Genomic DNA, 19,460 nt, shown 5'->3' with positions numbered 1-19,460 from the left:
TTTTGGGAAGATTAGAGAAAAGATTGGTGGCATTTATGAACCAGAAGATAATTCTGATGGGAGATTGTAATGGAGTGGTAATGCCAGAAATGGATAGAATGTCAAAGAGAAAAAACATAAATGAGGGTAAACTCCCCAGGAATTTCTTTGAATTGGTTTAAATTAAATAAGAGAAAGACGAAAATCTTAGGCAAAAACTTAGAAAAGAGTGAGGGAGGTAGAAAGATTGGAACAAGAAAGTGAAATTAAGGTGGTCAAAAAAGTAAAATATTTGGGAATTTGGATGATGGCAAAAACCATAAATCTATTTAATGACAACTATCCTGACAACAATCCCAATAATTAAAGGTCTAAGACAATTCAAAGAGCGGAAAAAAACTCTCTCGGGCTTTATATGGCAAGGGAGAAGACCAAGAATTAAATTCAAAATATTGACGGATAAGAAGGAAAGAGGGGGATTCTCTGTACCAACCTAAAACTCTATTACGAAGCGGCGTGTTTGTGTTGGACAAAGGATTGGATAACCCAGGAGAACCCAGACTTGTTAGATCTGGAGGGATACAACCATAGATTTGGATGGCACTCCTACCTCTGGTATGGTAAGGCAAAGTGCATAAAGGGTTTACAAACCATGTGCTAAGGGGTGCTTTATTTGAAGTCTGGGACAGAAAAAAGAATTTGTTGGAAAGGAAAACACCGTGGTGGGTGTCACCAATTGATATGTTAACTGTCAAAAAATTGAAAACAGAAGGGAGAGGCTCCACTTATGAGGAGATTCTAATGAAATCAGAGAATGGTTGGAAATTGAAGCCCTATAACTGCATTGCCGGAAAATTGACAGGATGGTTGCAATACCATCAAGTTAATGATGTTTTTAAAGATGATAACAAATTGGGATTCGAAGATAAAAAATCAAAATTCCAAATAGATATTATAGAAAGTAAGTCCAAGTTACTTTCAAAAATGTACAATCTCTTACTAGAATGGAATACAAAAGACGAATTCATAAAAGAGGCCATGATAAATTGGGCTCTTGATTTAGACCATGACGCATGGGCTAAACTCTGGAATGAGAGTTTAAAATTTACCGCTTGCTCTGCCTTAAAAGAGAATGTTATGAAGATGGTTTACCGTTGGTACCTCACTCCCACCAAATTGGCAAAAATATATAGGACAAGTAGTAAGACCTGTTGGAAGTGCAAGGAAAAAGACGGCGACTTCTATCACATGTGGTGGTCACGAAATAAAATAAAAGAATTTTGGGAATTGATTTATAATGAGTTTAAAAAGAAGTTTAAGTATAGTTTCCCCCAAAAGCTGGAAAATTTTTGCTAGGTTTGGTGGGAGCAGGTATTAAGAAGATAGACCAAAGGTTATATCTGTTTGACTCAAAACACAGAGAGCAGCAACAGTTGTTGGTAAGAACACCTGGTGCACTTTGGTTTATGAACTGAACCACAAGTTCAAATAAGTTTATGCAAACTGAACTGACAAGTCAGTTTGAAAGAGAATTTAACATTGGTATAAGGGAGATATTATCCCCGCTAATTACAATAATTTTATGGATGTCTATAACGTGTTCCAGGAGTATGTTTAAGCTGTGAATCAGTGTAAAAAGGCCAGCTAATATACACAATGGGATATTTACTCTCTTCTTTTTGACATTGTTTTTTTGAAATGCTTGAGGGTATGATCACTCCTGTTTTAGGAGCTACCCCTTAAAAGGGGACCGCTCAATACTTTAAATAAATAACTTGGCAGGCTTCCATCATTTGCATGCTCCCCTCTTGTACTAAATATGATTTCCAGATGTGGATGGAAAAATTGGACTAAATGAAAACAAGAAGTTAATGTTCTGTGTCACCATGTACACTAGTGACCATGGTTTTGTCCACACTAGGGCACATGTGAGTCACTGTTTTGATGAGCACATTAGTGTGTCTTATCAATACAAAAGCACTTCCAGGTTTATGTCTCCAAAATCTATCTTGGTGTGTCCTGTCCACATTAGTGGGTAGTGCTAGATGGGATTGTTGGGGGGAAACACATAAACTTCCTTCTCCTGAACCTCTACCTAATGCACGTATTACTTTAAACCACACAAGAGCACTGTTTGTGTAGCAAGCAAGCCAGCATTTGTTCGTAGTCTTTTTCTAAGTTAACTCCACCTGTAAAAGCTGAACCTTTTGTTGTTCTCTCCTAGTAAGATGCCTGCTATTGTTCTCTCTTTTTATCTCTACTCATCCTGTAAATAGTTCTTGCCAAGATAATTCTGTTCCTGCATGAATAAAGCTGTAGAAATCCAGAAACTGTACATACACTTCTCAGTCTAATTCACCCAAGCTTCAAGGTCTGCTAACAGGGATGTATTTTGCTGAGGCTGAGCTCTATTATGGACCTGCCTTCAAGTTTATTTCAAATATGTATGTTCCAATAGTCCAGACTTGTCCAAAATTGCAGTAATTTATTTTGAATTTGTGTTGCTCCAAGCCATGAAATCTGTTGTCTTTTTTTGTTTGTTTACCTGTCTGGCATACATTGTTTGTTGATGTTGTTGTTTAGTCTCTTAGTCGTGTCTGACTCTTCGTGACCCCATGGACCAGAGCACGCCAGGCACCCCTGTCTTCCACTTAGAAGTTTCTGTTGAGAACCCCTTTTGTTTGTCAGATTTAAATTTTTCAAATAGCTGATGGTATTGGAACCAGTCTGAAATGTGTTCTCTTATTTCCTCAAAGTTTTTAAATTTCATTTGGTTATCTTCATTTTTTAAAAGTATTTTATATGTTGGCCAGCTTTCCTGAGTATTTTTCCGTTTTACTGCTATGGCTTCTACTGGAGAAGTCCACCATGGACTTTAGGCTCCATCAGGTCTTTATATTTTTCCCATACAGCAAAGAGTGACTTTCTTATTATATGTTTGGTAATTTTTTTATGAATTTTCACTTTTCCATATATTAGGTAGGCGTACCATCCCCAATGTGAAAAAGGTCATTATGAGTGGGAAATGGATAACATATGGAAAACTAATAAGTAAGGAAGATGGTAAATGGAAAATGAAACCATATGGAGAAATTAAAGATTATGTTTATGATTGGTTACATTATTACCAGGTCAATGAAAGGTTTAGGCAAGATTTTAAAGAAAGAGGATTTGACGAAAAGGAATCGAAATTTGAACAAGAAATGTTAAATAATGATTTTAAAATTTTGTCCAAAATGTATAAATTGCTGCTGGAATGGCATTTGAAAGATGAGGAGGTTAAGTCAGTTATGATTCATTGGGCTAAACATTTTGGATATAACATACAACTAAGAGACTGGAAAGGAGGACCAAAGCATGCCAGGCACTTCTGTCTTCCACTGCCTCCCACAGTTTAGTCAAACTCATGCTGGTAGCTTCGAGAACACTATCCCACCATCTTGTCCTCTGCTTTCCCCTTCTCCTTGTGCCCTCCATCTTTCCCAACGTCAGGGTCTTTTCCAGGGAGTCTTCTCTTCTCATGAGGTGGCCAATGTATTGGAGCCTCAGCTTCACGATCTATCCTTCCAGTGAGAACTCAGGGCTGATTTCCTTAAGAATGGATCAGTTTGATCTTTTTGCAGTCCATTGGACTCTCAAGAGTCTCCTCCACCACCATAATTCAAAAGCATCAATTCTTCGGCGATCAGCCTTCTTTATGGTCCAGCTCTCACTTCCATACATCACTACTGGGAAAACCATAGCTTTAACTATACGGACCTTTGTTGGCAAGGTGATGTCTCTGCTTTTTAAGATGCTGTCTAGGTTTGTCATTGCTTTTCTCCCAAGAAGCAGGCATCTTTTAATTTCGTGGCTGCTGTCAGGCAGTGAGAGATTTTACTTTCTTGGGCTCCATGATCACTGCAGCTGGCATACATACCTTTGATTTTTAAAATTAAAATTAACACAAGTTTTCTCTACCCTTCTGACACAATTTGTCACATTTGTGGGCATCTAAGGTGCAAGAAACTTCCAACCAAGCACTCAGAGTGTAGAAGAAGCTCTCCTGCAGGAACCTTAAAAGCAGAACCCTTTGCCACAAGGCTACATTACAATGTTTAATAAGTTGGAGTTCTTGTTATTAAATATACTAGCTAATGAAGGTGAATACATCAAAACAGGGTCCTGTAAGAATTTAAATGTATTTTCATGTAATATTTGATACTAACAGCTGATGAAGGTGAATACATCGAAAGAGGGCCCTGTCCTGGTCTCCAATCCATAACTGACTTCTGCTTAACGATTGAAACTGAGTCTCCATCTGCAAGCTGATAAATTATGAGGCTCAATATTATTGTCGAGTGAAAAGGAGAAAATCTTTGTAACGAATTATTGTTTTATACATATCTCTTTGAGTTTGTAATCTCTGTTAGAGTTTGTAATCTCTATTTGAGTTTGTAATCTTTATTAGAAGACATACTTTTGAATGGATTGGTTTTGGTTTCTATTGACTATTGAATTGTGAGTAGGGACCACCCCCACTATTAAAATTTATATTGATCTGAATTCTTGGTTTGCTTCTTTCTTGGCACATTACAATGTTTGGCAGAAAAAAACTGAACCCCTGGTTGTCTTACATCACAGACCTTGTGTACAGTAATGCCGTTATCATTAATTGATGAAGAAAAAGAAGTTCAGAGAAGTTCATTTCTTCATTATACAACCTGATCTACTTAATGGCTAATCTCATTTACTCAGAGAAACCTAGAATTTCTATTGGTGAAGGCCATGTCTATGTGACCTCCTCAGAGTATTTAAAATTGGAAAGCAAATTAATTCGTCTAGAGTCATTTGAGTCACTGTTAGCTGGTGCCATGGAGCCTCTAGGGACATTGACCTCTAGGGACCTGGGGGACAGGTAGGTGCCATCTGGTTAAATGCATTCTTTTCCACAAAGTCTAAAGTTTACTAGCATGTGGAATATTTATTTTATGTAAATACTGCCTCTGGATGTGGCCATTTTCCTGCAGTTTAAATGTCTTGCTTTCAGGCTTCACATGGCCCATACCGCCTCTGCCTCTTAATATTTCTGTTAATGTCCTAGTTGCAGGCTTGCCATGGGTAACTGGTTAGCCACTGTGACAGCAGGATGGGCCATTGGCCTGATTCAATAGTCTCTTCATACATTCTTATTTTTTTAATTTGGAGATCTAGTCAAGGCCGGTGCATACAATGCCAATGCCTGGGTCTAGTAACCAATGTTTGACTTAACAGCAGCCCAGTGGAGCAGGAAGTAAAGCTTAACCAGTAAAACCCACAGGCTCAAGTTTATAACTGGAACTAATCACTTGGGATGTATATACACTGCCATTGCCTCTGCATCCAGTGTGCTTCCACTACTGGTTTGAGAAGGTGTGAATACATGACGTTAGCCACAATCCATATCCATTCTGCCTTGCTGCCTTGCTGTACACAGCCTGGTTTCAACAGGAGGAGCAGATGGGAGGAGCAGCTTTACACCATTTGGCTTATTTATATAGGGTCCCAGAGTCAATTCCTAGTAGCACCCCTATTTAGAATGGGACTCCTGAATGATACCCAGCAGAGCAGCTCCATAGGCAGTACTGACCTTGAGAGAACAATGGTCTCATTCAGTATATACCTTTTAACATGTGGAGTTTTTTTGGGGGGGGGTAATTGGGTTGTTGTTCTTATTTTGATTATGCATTTTGTGAGACCTGTGGGTATAAATTCAATAAATGATAATAATAAATAATAATAATAATATAAGACAGCTTCCTACCCAGCTGTTGCGGTTTTGGCAGCGGGGGTGGGGGGAATGTTGCATGATTTTTCAGATTTTTCTAAAGGTACACATAGGTGAAATAATAAAAAAAACTGCACATGACCTCAACAAACATTAGGTAGAGGGTAGGAAAGCACTAATTGAGGGGAAGGGAAGATAATACAATGCAGTACACTCAATGAAGCACCACCCAGTAATGCAGGTGGGGAACATCTACATAGATTTTCGGGGCATTGGCAGTGAAAATGCTGTTGTGTGGACCACAGAGTTGAAATACACACAAGGCAACAGTGGCCAACATTATACTGAAGCCTGAGTGTGGACAAACCCTGACTGAGGTTGGTGCCAACGGGTCTCTTGTGGTGTTTCTTCTAGCTCTACAACCTCTTCCCTTCTTTGATGAAATGCATCCCTGGGCCCCACCACAAAGTGCTGAAAAACCTCTTGGCACTCAGAGAGTTTGTTTTGGAGGAAGCTGAAGAGCACAAGCCTACTCTGGACCCCAACTCACCTCGGGATTTTATCTTTTTTAAAAAAATAAATAAATCTTATTTTATTTTATTTATCCAACAAGAAAAACAAACAAAAACACAAATACCAAATAACACACAAATTACAAAAATAACCATAGACACATAATTTTCTTAGCAAACAATAAAACATCTATTGGTCTTAACACTAAAGACCCAACCTCCCGTCTATTCCATATTTCAAATTCATATTACTTATTGCCAATACACATTTTTTTCCTAATTAAACTTATTCTCTATAAATCTAATTTCTTATATCTACCTTACAACTATTACTGAAGTTCCTCGAATGCTGCAACAGAATTTAAACTACTATGCCACAAGGTGCCATAGGAAGGCACTGGACATAGTAAAAGATCCATCGCATCCTGGTCACTGTCTCTTCGAGCTCCTGCCGTCGGGACAGAGATACAGGACGATGGTGACAAGAACGAGCCGTCTCAAGAACAGCTTCTTCTCCAGAGCGATCTCGGCCCTGAATGGGAAACCTGGACTTTGAAAGTCATCTAATCTTCCTTGCTGTATTATATTATATTGTTTTAATTAGTGTTTTTATAGTTGTTCTGATTTTGAGTGGAGTGCCCTATCTGGGTGGATGGAGCAGCCAAGTAATTTCGTTGTCCCTGAGAGGGGGCAATGACAATAAAGATATTATTATTATTATTATTATTATTATTATTATTATTATTATTATTATTATTATTATTATTATTTTTCAGATATTCTTTGAAAACCTCCCATTTAGAAACAAATTCCTGCTTTGATTTATTCTTTATTTTTTCTGATAAACCATCTAATCTGGCATATTCTGTCAGCTTTTGGATCCAATCTTGTATAGAGGGGATTTCATTACTCTTCCATTTTGCTGCGATCAAAACTCTTGCTGCCGCCGTTGCGTATAAAAAGATACCCTTCCTCTTTTGCAGAATATCCAAATCTGTTATTCCCAGGAGGTAGGCCTCTGGTTTTTTATTAAAAGAGGTCCTTAGCATTTTTTGCAGTTTTGCATGGATACTCTCCCAGAATACCTGTATTTTCCTACATATCCACCACATATGGTAGAATGTTCCCGAGTCTCCGCATCTCCAACCATTACTTGACACATTTACATACATTTTTGAAAGTTTCCATGGTGTTAAATACCATCGATGTTGCATTTTTTGAAAGTTCTCTCTAATCGTGTAACAATTTGTGAATTTCCAATTGATCTTCCATAAATTTTCCCATTGGGCCATGGTTGTTGAATGGCCAAAATCCTGGGACCACCTCACCATTGCCACTGTTATCTCCTCCTCCTTGTCTGTCCAGTCAAGGAGGAGTCGGTAAGTTTTGGAAAAAGCTTTTCTTTTAGAATTTACAAGATCAGATTCGAATCGAGAAGTTTCTGTTGAGAACCCCTTTTGTTTGTCAGATTTAAATTTTTCAAATAGCTGATGGTATTGGAACCAGTCTGAAATGTGTTCTCTTATTTCCTCAAAGTTTTTAAATTTCATTTGGTTATCTTCATTTTTTAAAAGTATTTTATATGTTGGCCAGCTTCCCTGAGTATTTTTCCGTTTTACTGCTATGGCTTCTACTGGAGAAGTCCACCATGGACTTTAGGCTCCATCAGGTCTTTATATTTTTCCCATACAGCAAAGAGTGACTTTCTTATTATATGTTTGGTAATTTTTTTATGAATTTTCACTTTTCCATATATTAGGTAGGCGTACCATCCCCAATGTGAAAAAGGTCATTATGAGTGGGAAATGGATAACATATGGAAAACTAATAAGTAAGGAAGATGGTAAATGGAACATGAAACCATATGGAGAAATTAAAGATTATGTTTATGATTGGTTACATTATTACCAGGTCAATGAAAGGTTTAGGCAAGATTTTAAAGAAAGAGGATTTGACGAAAAGGAATCGAAATTTGAACAAGAAATGTTAAATAATGATTTTAAAATTTTGTCCAAAATGTATAAATTGCTGCTGGAATGGCATTTGAAAGATGAGGAGGTTAAGTCAGTTATGATTCATTGGGCTAAACATTTTGAATATAACATACAACTAAGAGACTGGGTGAAATTATGGAAAGGAGGACCAAAGCATGCCAGGCACTTCTGTCTTCCACTGCCTCCCACAGTTTAGTCAAACTCATGCTGGTAGCTTCGAGAACACTATCCCACCATCTTGTCCTCTGTTTTCCCCTTCTCCTTGTGCCCTCCATCTTTCCCAACATCAGGGTCTTTTCCAGGGAGTCTTCTCTTCTCATGAGGTGGCCAATGTATTGGAGCCTCAGCTTCACGATCTGTCCTTCCAGTGAGAACTCAGGGCTGATTTCCTTAAGAATGGATCAGTTTGATCTTCTTGCAGTCCATTGGACTCTCAAGAGTCTCCTCCACCACCATAATTCAAAAGCATCAATTCTTGCGATCAGCCTTCTTTATGGTCCAGCTCTCACTTCCATACATCACTACTGGGAAAACCATAGCTTTAACTATACGGACCTTTGTTGGCAAGGTGATGTCTCTGCTTTTTAAGATGCTGTCTAGGTTTGTCATTGCTTTTCTCCCAAGAAGCAGGCGTCTTTTAATTTCGTGGCTGCTGTCAGGCAGTGAGAGATTTTACTTTCTTGGGCTCCATGATCACTGCAGCTGGCATACATACCTTTGATTTTTAAAATTAAAATTAACACAAGTTTTCTCTACCCTTCTGACACAATTTGTCACATTTGTGGGCATCTAAGGTGCAAGAAACTTCCAACCAAGCACTCAGAGTGTAGAAGAAGCTCTCCTGCAGGAACCTTAAAAGCAGAACCATTTGCCACAAGGCTACATTACAATGTTTAATAAGTTGGAGTTCTTGTTATTAAATATACTAGCTAATGAAGGTGAATACATCAAAACAGGGGCCTGTAAGAATTTAAATGTATTTTCATGTAATATTTGATACTAACAGCTGATGAAGGTGAATACATCGAAAGAGGGCCCTGTCCTGGTCTCCAATCCATAACTGACTTCTGCTTAACGATTGAAACTGAGTCTCCATCTGCAAGCTGATAAATTATGAGGCTCAATATTATTGTCGAGTGAAAAGGAGAAAATCTTTGTAACGAATTATTGTTTTATACATATCTCTTTGAGTTTGAGTTTGTAATCTCTGTTAGAGTTTGTAATCTCTATTTGAGTTTGTAATCTTTATTAGAAGACATACTTTTGAATGGATTGGTTTTGGTTTCTATTGACTATTGAATTGTGAGTAGGGACCACCCCCACTATTAAAATTTATATTGATCTAAATTCTTGGTTTGCTTCTTTCTTGGCACATTACAATGTTTGGCAGAAAAAACTGAACCCCTGGTTGTCTTACATCACAGACCTTGTGTACAGTAATGCCGTTATCATTGCCTTAATAATCGATGAAGAAAAAGAAGTTCAGAGAAGTTCATTTCTTCATTATACAACCTGATCTACTTAATGGCTAATCTCATTTACTCAGAGAAACCTAGAATTCCTATTGGTGAAAATCCATGTATATGTGACCTCCTCAGAGTATATAAAATTGGAAAGCAAATTAATTCGTCTAGAGTCATTTCAGTCACTGTTAGCTGGTGCCATGGAGCCTCTAGGGACAGTGAGCATTTTGATGATCATATGTATCTCTTGCCTTGTTTTCCTTGCAGTCAGGAGCAGGACACCAGAGAATGCAAAGCAGCTGCCACCTGGCCCACCTCCACTACCCATCGTAGGGAACGCTCTGCAGCTGAAGACCAACAACCTGGCCCAGGTTCTCCAGGAGGTAAGCCAAAGATGAGCATCTTCCTCAACAGCTGTCTGTTGATGACCGTTACCTGTTTGCAAGCCTCTTTCCATCTGACTCTTTTGGAAGGGGACAATCCATTGTCAGTTTGTTTATTTATAGATGGTACCATCTGGGTGCAGGGCACATTTGCAGAGTATAAGGCAACAGACTCTGCACTTTGACAGAGGAGAGGCAAAAGAGGGAGGGGAGGCATCCAGACCAGAGGAAACGAGTAGCAGAATCGCTGTGATTTCCGTGGCACGGACCTGCGCTTGGTTACATCAGCAGGGATGGGGAGCAGGGACTTGTCCTAAAGGCTCCACAGAAAAGAAGTGGACTTTGAGCAGGTCCCACAACTCCACAAAGGGGGGTGTTTTATTGTCATTTTATTGTTTTATGCTTAAAATAAAGCCATAAAGCCCCCTTCTGAGTAACGAACTTTAAAAAGCAATAGTGCAATTTTCATACTATAATAGAGACAGGGGGCGAGGGTGGGTGCAATTCTCCCTCCACACATGGATGGTTTGGGCATTTTTGCCCTCTGAACATTTTTAGCCTCTGCTGGACAGTGGGGAGTTCATAGTCTTCTTGTATTTCGAAAAGCTGCTCCTTTATTTTCCCCAGAATGTGCTTGGTTGGAAGGGACATAACAGAGCAGTATAATCATCTTCACGGTATAGAGAAAGTGGACGGGAAAACACTTTTACCCCCCTCTCATAATGCCATACCCTCCAACATTTCTCCAATGAATGTAGGGACATCCCATTCCATAACGATAATTTTACTATAGCCCACAAACCTTACTGGGTTGCCCCAGCCACTCTGGAGAGCTTCCAACATATATAAAAACATAATGAAAACATTAGAAATTAAACAAAAACAAAAAAACACTTCCCTATTCAGGATTGCCTTCAGAGAGGGTCGGATAACTCTATATCCTCCAACATTTCTACAATGAAAATAGGGACAGCCTAAGGACATTCTGTGATCAAACTGGCATGGCTTCTCTAAACCAGTTATGTCCCTGGAAAATAGGGACACTTGAAGGGTATGTAATGCTAAAACTTGGGAGTCTCCAATTAAAGCTTTGTGTTGAAAGATTTACAACACATGCAAGATAGTAGTTCTTCATACAGTGCATATTGAAACTGTGGAATTCACTGTGGAATTTTGTTAGGACAAAATTCATTGAAGATAAAGCTACCCATAGCTGCTAGTAATGATGCTGAACCTCCACCAGTTCCAGGGACCTGCAGGAGGGGAGCGTGCTATTGCACTCAAGTCTTGTTTTTGAGCTTCCCAGAAGAACTGTGTTGGCCACTGTGATAACAGTCGTGGACTAGTTGGCCTTCGGCTGATCTAGCTGCAGAACTCTTCTGTATGTTATTAAGAGTCATGTGGTTCAGATGCCCATAGTGAGTCTGGGGGCAGCGGGGCTCTACATCAGCTATATGACTCTCCCCTAACCCGCAAACCCACCTAAATGTGTGTCTTTCTCTATCTTTTTTCCAGTTTGGTGAGAAGTATGGCTCTGTGTTCACAATGTATTTTGGAACAGAACGGGTTGTGGTGCTGCATGGCTATGATGCAGTGAAAGAAGCACTGATCGACCGTGGAGATGAATTTGCTGCCAGGGGACGCCTGCCATTAGCTGATGATGTCAACAAGGGATTAGGTATTTTATGCTGGTTGACCAGTGGAGGGGGGACACACAGGAAAATCCCTCTATTCATGAAAATAAAGCAAAAAAGTTTGCAAAGACAAATCATTGCATCTTGAGATAAACTTTCCTAATTAATGTTCCCACTGGACAGTAGCAATAGATAATTAGCAGACTTTTAATGGCATAGCTATATATTGGGTATTGCCATTTAAGAGAGAAATGAGCCATCTCATAAAAGTACTTAAGCAATATCTAGGGCAGTAGCGGAGAAAGGTGGGTGTGGTGGGTGCTGGCCGCCCTGGGATGTGCGTTGCCGCTGGCACCCCCGGGACACTCCCCGCCGCCGTGCGCCGCCTTACACCCAAGGGTGCTTACCCCTGCCCACGCAGGCCGCTCCAGGTGCTGGAGCAGCTAGCTCCGCCTCTGGTTTAGAGCAAGCACCAAAAATTAAAACAGGATTGAATGAGTCTCTAGCCTTTAAAAATAATGGTCTGGGGTAATTCTGGTGTGGGCAGTAAGTGTGAGAGTTATGTGAGCAGAAGTCCCTGGCCAGGATCTTGTGAATCAATAAGCTCTCCACACCAAGAAAGAGTTTCAAAGTTACTGCAAACTATCTATACATTTGTTACCAAGAAAATAAATAAATACAAATCAACACATTGCACTTAAACAACTAGCAATGTAGTCCAGTTTTCTTTAAGTTCTTTATGGTTAATATAGTCCAAGAACTATTGCTTCTTCATTAAACTGGCAGCTTCAGAGAGAGACCCAGGCTCTAAGAGATGAATTATCAGTTAACATAAATATCGAAACGTTGAAACCTCTTTTTAAGTTTTAGCTGCAAAAATGGACATTCTGCAACTGTAAACCTCCACTACGTTTCATACACAACACACACACAAACATAGCATTCTATGCACATTAAACACATATATTTTACAGTAAGGGCATGTATCAGAAGACTGGCCAGCTACTGATTATGGAATAAGGAGGCACCAAAGTACCAAGTCTCCAGGTGGTCTGGAGCCAAGAATAAGAGCCTCCTGCTCTTCCAACCTGCTTCTTCTGCTCTCTCTTTCAGTCCATGCATCTCCTTTATGCCCATTTCCTCTGTTGCTTTCCAGGAATTATATTCAGCAATGGGGAGGCGTGGAAGCAGCTCCGACATTTTGCCCTTACCACCCTGCGCAACTTTGGCATGGGAAAGAAAAGTATTGAGGAGAGGATCCAGGAGGAAGCACAGTTCCTGCTAGAAAAGTTCCAGGACACGCAGGGTGGGTAGCCACTGCCCTTCATCGACATAGGCTTATCAAGCAGACCCCCTTAAACATCACAACAGATTCTGGGGTACATTACAACAGATTATGAACCACCACCTGGTCCTAGGTCACTGAGGGCTTCTTACACACTAGCAGTGCACTGAACTTACCTTGTTAATGTACTGGCAAACAATGCATAGCTTTCAGCAGGAGTGTAATATGCTGACACAGACCAGTTCCATCTAAAGTCCGGCTGCTGCTTCTCTATCAACTGCAAGAATGCTCCGCAGATATTGTTGAATTCCAGTTGCTTTCAGCCCCAACAGTCAACAGTGGTCCAGAAGTTAGAGTCTAGCAGCATCTGAAGTGCTTTAGATTCCCTAGTTTTAGTCTAGACTTCACCAAGGCCTGCACCACTGTGGTCACTCTTTCCTAACACTGAGGCCAGGAGCCAGGAAATGACAGCTCAGAAATTCCAGACTACATTATTGCCTAAAACCTGTAATGGGTATAATTATTTTTTTCTTGTTCTTCCAGAGAAGCCCTTGGACCCAACCTTCTCACTCAGTTGCGCCATCTCCAATGTCATTTGTGCAATTATCTTTGGGAAACGATACGATTATAATGACAAGAAATTGCTATCCATGCTAAGCTTAATAAGCGAAAACTTTCAGGTTTTTAGCTCTCCTTGGGGACAGGTAGGTGCCATCTGGTTAAATGCATTCTTTTCCACAAAGTCTAAAGTTTACTTGCATGTGGAATATTTATTTTATGTAGATACTGCCTCTAGCTGTAGCCATTTTCCTGCTGTTTAAATGTCTTTCTTCCAGGCTTCTCATAGCCCATACTGCCTCTGCCTCTCAATATTTCTGTTAATGTCCTAGTTGCAGGCTTGCCATGGGTAACTGGTTAGCCACTGTGACAGCACGATGGGCCACTGGCCTGATTCAGTAGGCTCTTCTTATGTTCTTGTTTTTAATTTGGAGAGCCAATACCAATACCTGGGTCTAGTAACCAAGGTTTGACTTAACTCAACAGCAGCCCAGTGGAATAGGAAGTAAAGCTTAACGAGTAAAACCCACAGGCTCAATACTGGAACTGGAACTAATTACTTGAGATGTATACACACTGCCATTGCCTCTGTATCCAGTGTGCTTCCACTAATGGCTTGAGAAGGTGTGAATACATTATGTTAGTCACAATCCATATCTATCCTGCCATTTCTTATGAAATGTTGCGCCTTGCTGAATTTTAAGCCAGGGATGTGTACACGGACTGGTTTCAGTAGGAGAAACAGATGGGACTAGATTTAGAGATATATATGTAATCCCATAGCTCCATTTTAGAGCATTTGGCTTGTTTATATAGGGTCCCAGAGTCAATCCCTTGTAGCATCCCTGGTTAGGGATGGGACTTCTGAATGAAACTCAGCAGAGCTGCTGCATAGACAGTACTGACCTTGAGAGAACAATGGTCTCATTCAGTATATACCTTTTAACATGTGGAGTTTGGGGGAGGGGGTAACTGGGTTGTTGTTTTTATTTTGATTGTGAATTTTGCAGTTTTATATTTTGATTTTAGTCTACGAACCGCAGATATAAAATAATAATATAAGACAGCTGATGGGGAACATCTATATAGATTTGGGAGGCATTGGTATTGAAAATGCTGGTGTGTGGACCACAGAGTTGAAATGCACACAAGGCAACAGTGGCCAACATTATACTGAAGCCCGAGTGTGGACAAACCCTGACTGAGGTTGGTGCCAATGGGTCTCTTGTGGTGTTTCTTCTAGCTCTACAACATCTTTCCTTCTTTGATGAAATGCATCCCTGGGCCCCACCGCAAAGTGCTGAAAAACAACTTGGCACTCAGAGAGTTTGTTTTGGAGGAGGTTGAAGAGCACAAGCCTGCTCTGGACCCCAGCTCACCTCGGGATTTTATCGACTGCTTCCTTATAAAAATGGATCAGGTAATCATGGAAACTCACAGACCTCTCCAAGTGGGTTCTCCTGCCACTCCTGAAGCTTCCTAGCCAGCAGACTTCCATCCAGCTTCTTGTGGGGAATGCCAAGGAAAGAGATTCCTGCCCACACCCCATTGGAGTAGATTCATTTCCCATTGCTGACTTGTTCCTCCAGTAAGTGGGAAGTTAAATTCTTGTTATGTTGTATTCAGAACAATTGAGTTGACTCCACTGACTGTGTTGTGTGTTTCTGCAGGAAAAAGGTAATAGTGCATCCCATTTCACCATTGAAAACTTGGCCATAAGCACAGTTGACTTGTTTGGGGCTGGAACAGAGAACACCAGCACCACACTGCGATACGGGTTCATGATCCTCCTCAAATACCCAGAGATACAAGGTAAAACAGATGCATTATTAGTACTTATTATTCTTGTTCTTTCCCAGCTTCATGTGTCACAGGTCCAAGAGATGGTTGTTTTGCCACTTTCCCCAGGAAAACCCACTGTTCATCGCTGAATGTTAATCATCGCTGACTGACATCAGCAGTAGACAAAAGGCTTTCCTGAAGACAACGGTGGGGGTGGGGGCGTGGACAAAATGCTCAGATCCATGCCTAGTAACCACAGACCTGTGCCTAGAAATCCCAGCAAAAACAGAAGTGTGGATGAGCTCTTATAGCTGACCATATTGCAAACCCTAGGATTTATATGCAAACAGTAACAACTTGAATTTGGCTCAGTAGTGTACTGGCAGTCAGTGCAGATCCTTTAGATCAAGCATGTCCAAAGTCCATTTTGGGGACCTAATCGGGCCTGCTGGTCGGTTTAATCCGGCCCCAGCAGCAGGTTATTTTCTGGGGATAAAATACTAAAAAAAAAAAAGGTCAACAACTTTGGTTTACTTCATCCTTTCTGGCCCTCTTTGAAAAAAGTTTGGACACCACTGCTTTAGACAAAGGCACAACCACAAGGGCCAGGGGCCAAAGGGCCCTCAGGTAGGATCAGAATCACTGCATGACAGTGCCTTCAATAGGAATCTCTCTAAGCTGGACCATCACTTGCTCCTATAACATTCCATAAGCTTTTGTCCCGCTGGGCTCCTTTTGGATAGAAATTAAATTAATATATAAATAATTGCAGTTATGCTATGTTTCCCTGTTTACAGATGGATTGCTGAAGGTAAGCTACAATAAATTGCATGTGGTGAAGAGTTAGTAGAAAGTTGGCATCAGAAAACAATTGAAAGCTCCAAACTGTGCAGAGCCTTGCAACCATTCCCACTGAGTTTCAATTTCTTCTGTAATGTTTCCTGCACTGGCGTTAAACCTCATTCTTCCCATTGCAGAGAAAGTGCATGAAGAAATTGACCGAGTTATTGGCCGATCAAGAAGTCCTTGCATAGCAGATCGTGGGGAAATGCCTTACACAGATGCTGTCATCCATGAGATCCAGAGGTTCATCTCCATTGCCCCACTGAGCGGCCCTCATGCAGTACTCAAAGATACACCGTTCAGACAATATGTCATTCCAAAGGTCAGCTCTTTTCAAGGCTCTAAGTAGTAATAGTAGGCTGCTAGCCATGATGGCTATATTCTACCTCCATGGTGAGAGGCAGCATGCTTCTGAATACCAGTGGGTGGAAACCACAGCAATTGAGAGTGCTGTCTTGTTTAGATTATGTTGAAGGGCTTCCCATGGGCGTTTGGTTGGACACCATGAAAACAGGACGCTGGACCAGATGGGGCCACTGGACTGATCCAGCAGAGCTTTTCTTCTCTTCTTATGTACAAGCAAGGGAAGTAGTTTACCCCAACTCCTAAAGTGTAGCTGGGCATCTTGAAGCCTGGACTTCATTTGAAACACCCTATTGCCTTCTGAAGCTGCTCCATTCTTCTTCTGTATCAACAAAGTACCTTCCTTCCTGTTAGTGCCTTCCCACACCATTAGTTGGGTGTCATGGCCATCCAGCCCATTTCTTTGCACTCTCTGCAGGGCACTACCATATATCCTAGTCTGACATCTGTGCTACATGACAGCAAAGAATTTCCAAACCCCAAAGAATTTGACCCAGGACATTTCTTGCACAAAGATGGCACCTTCAGGAAGAGCGACTATTTCATGCCTTTCTCAGCAGGTAAGAGCTCTGCTTCCTCAGTAGACTGCAGTCTTAGCCAGCTCAGGTCTTTCCCGTCTCCCTAATCGGCTGGTGTCGGGGCAATGAGGGGGAACCTCCTTCCTCCTGCAGCCTAAACTGGAAGGGCTCCCAGATTGTGAGAGAGGGGCAAAGGCTTCTGGGTCCATCAGACCTCCTTGTACCTTTCCTGTGGCCAGCTGAAACAAAAGAAATGGTGGAAAGAGTGACTCTCCCAGGAGCTGTTCTGGAGCAGCACCTTTGCTCCTTTGGCATGATTGTTATTTTCTCCGTAACAGCCAAAGTGGATGTAATGCATCTTACACTTTGGGTTTCCTTTGCAGGGAAGCGGATATGTGTGGGGGAAGGTCTGGCCCGCATGGAGATCTTCTTGTTCTTGACCACCATATTACAGAACTTCACTCTGAAGTCCATCATTGACCCCAAGGACATCGATCTCACACCGGTGTTGAGCGGCGTAACCAACTGCCCTCGGCCCTATCAGCTCTGCATTGTCCCTCGCTGAAAAGCCTATCTCAGGAGGGCTGCACATGTGGAAAAGTTGCAGCCTGGCAAATCTTTGTTCAAAAAATCCGTAACCCAATATCTCCTCATGTGTGGAGTCTTATCTTTTTACCTGACTAGTTGTGGAACTGTTACTGCACATTGAAGACATTTTGTAAAAAAAAAATCTCTTTATTGATTAAAAAAATTGCATGTCTATACAGACATTATGTACTATCTCTTAACAGGTAAAAAAAAGAAAATTATATAAAATAGAAAATTTATAAAGAAATAAAAAATAAAGAAGTAACAAAGATAAGAAATAAAGAAATTAAAAAAAGAAGACGACAGAGTTATTTACATAGTAAAAGTACTCATTGGCACGATCCTTCCCATCCTTCTCATTATACTGTTTGATATAACATTCTTTCTTACACAGGTTTACATTGTATAATATCATTTATTTCTGTTTTGCATACATTCCTTTGATTTTTTTCTTTACAAATATCACTCAATTTCTGCTAATATGGAATTATTTGTACAATAAAGTTTTACATAATACTTAAATACTATCCGTTCTCTAGTTGTTTTTTGTTTCGATATTCCTCTAACTGATCCCGTCAGTTTTGCTAATTGTAGATATTCTAACATGAGCATCTGCCAATGTGTAATCTCTGGGAGCATTTCATTTTTCCAATTCCTTGCTATAAGGGTCCTAGCTGCTGTTATACCATACATAAACAATGATCTTATATATTTTTAAATTTCTGATGGTAATATACAAAGTAGGAAAATCTCTGGGATTTGTTTTTTTAAAAAGTAATTTTAAATAGTTTCTTAAACTCATTATAAGTATCATTCCAGTATTTGCCAATGGCTACACAGGTCCACCACATATGAGAGTATGATCCTTCCTCTTTTTTACATCTCCAACAGGTTGATGTTTTTCCTTTATATATTTTAGCAAGCTTTTTACGGGTAAGATGCCATTTATATACCATTTTATGGTATATTCCCTGAGATTATAGCATGCTGTGAATTTAATGTCTGTCGTCCATAATCTCTCCCATTCTTCCATAAGTATATTATGCCCGAAGTCGTGTGCCCATTTAACCATGACTGTTCTTCTTTTGTTTCCCATTCCAAAATATAATCATACACTCGTGAAATAATTTTCTTTTTGTTAATTATTGATTCTCATTCAAATCTAGATGTTTCCTTTACAATTCCTTGTTTTGAATCTATAGCTAGTCTTTGGTGTAGCTGGAAATATTGTAGCCAGTCTGTTAGCGAGTTTTTAATTTCCTCATATTGCTTCAATGTTGGCTTATCCTTATCTACTTCTAAGACTGATGTTGGCCATTCCCCTTTCATATTTCTTTTTTAACTGCCATGGCTTCTGTGGGTGATGAGCACAGGGGTATCTTGGGCTCCAATATTCCTTTATATTTAATCCATATTTTGTATAACGATTTCCACGTTTAAGACATTATTGCAATGGGCAAATAGCAGGATTTAGAAATTAGTCACACACACAAAAACCCATTCTTATCTTTCTTGCCTCTTCATGTGCATATGTGTGCAGCGGAGTAGCTGGGGGGGGGCGTGTCAAGCCACCCATCTGGGCAGGGCAAGCCTCTCCAACACTTGGAGCCTCTTCGCTGCCTCCCCCTCAGCTGTAGGGCGTCTGAGGGAGAGGCAGTAGGCAGACGCAAGTCCCATGCTGCTGTTTCAGGCAGCGCGGAACCTGCAGGTGCCTAAGCCACCACCTCACTCCTAAAAAGGTTCGTGAGCACAATTTTTAAAAAACTCATTTTGTCACGCACACACCCTCAGTGATGACATCTGAGGCAAACT

General features: G+C 40.5%; 1 protein-coding gene and 2 long non-coding RNA genes across 3 annotated transcripts in view; 1 reads left to right on the top strand and 2 right to left on the bottom strand.

Annotated features, from left to right (window-relative positions):
• LOC309372919 overlaps positions 1–19,460 on the bottom strand; it is a 161,818-nt gene that overhangs the window by 132,483 nt on the left and 9,875 nt on the right. The gene's annotated exons all lie outside the window — the stretch shown is intronic.
• The window catches only part of LOC309372671, a 66,147-nt gene that overhangs the window by 43,691 nt on the left and 2,996 nt on the right, over positions 1–19,460 (bottom strand). The window lies entirely within an intron of this gene.
• LOC309370729 (cytochrome P450 2C19-like) lies at positions 9,804–17,754 on the top strand. Its single transcript, XM_081912810.1, has 9 exons — positions 9,804–10,077; positions 11,593–11,755; positions 12,868–13,017; positions 13,540–13,700; positions 14,798–14,974; positions 15,225–15,366; positions 16,314–16,501; positions 16,961–17,102; positions 17,444–17,754. Exons 1-9 carry the CDS (start codon positions 9,895–9,897, stop codon positions 17,623–17,625), a joined length of 1,488 nt encoding a protein of 495 aa, XP_081768936.1. The 5' UTR covers positions 9,804–9,894; the 3' UTR covers positions 17,626–17,754.

This window comes from Podarcis melisellensis, assembly GCF_964234715.1.
Source record: "Podarcis melisellensis genome assembly, chromosome: 1".
NCBI classification, from domain to species: Eukaryota; Metazoa; Chordata; class Lepidosauria; order Squamata; family Lacertidae; genus Podarcis; species Podarcis melisellensis.
The sequence above is the reverse complement of the archived record's forward strand: the minus strand, read 5'-3'. Positions and strand labels throughout refer to the sequence as shown.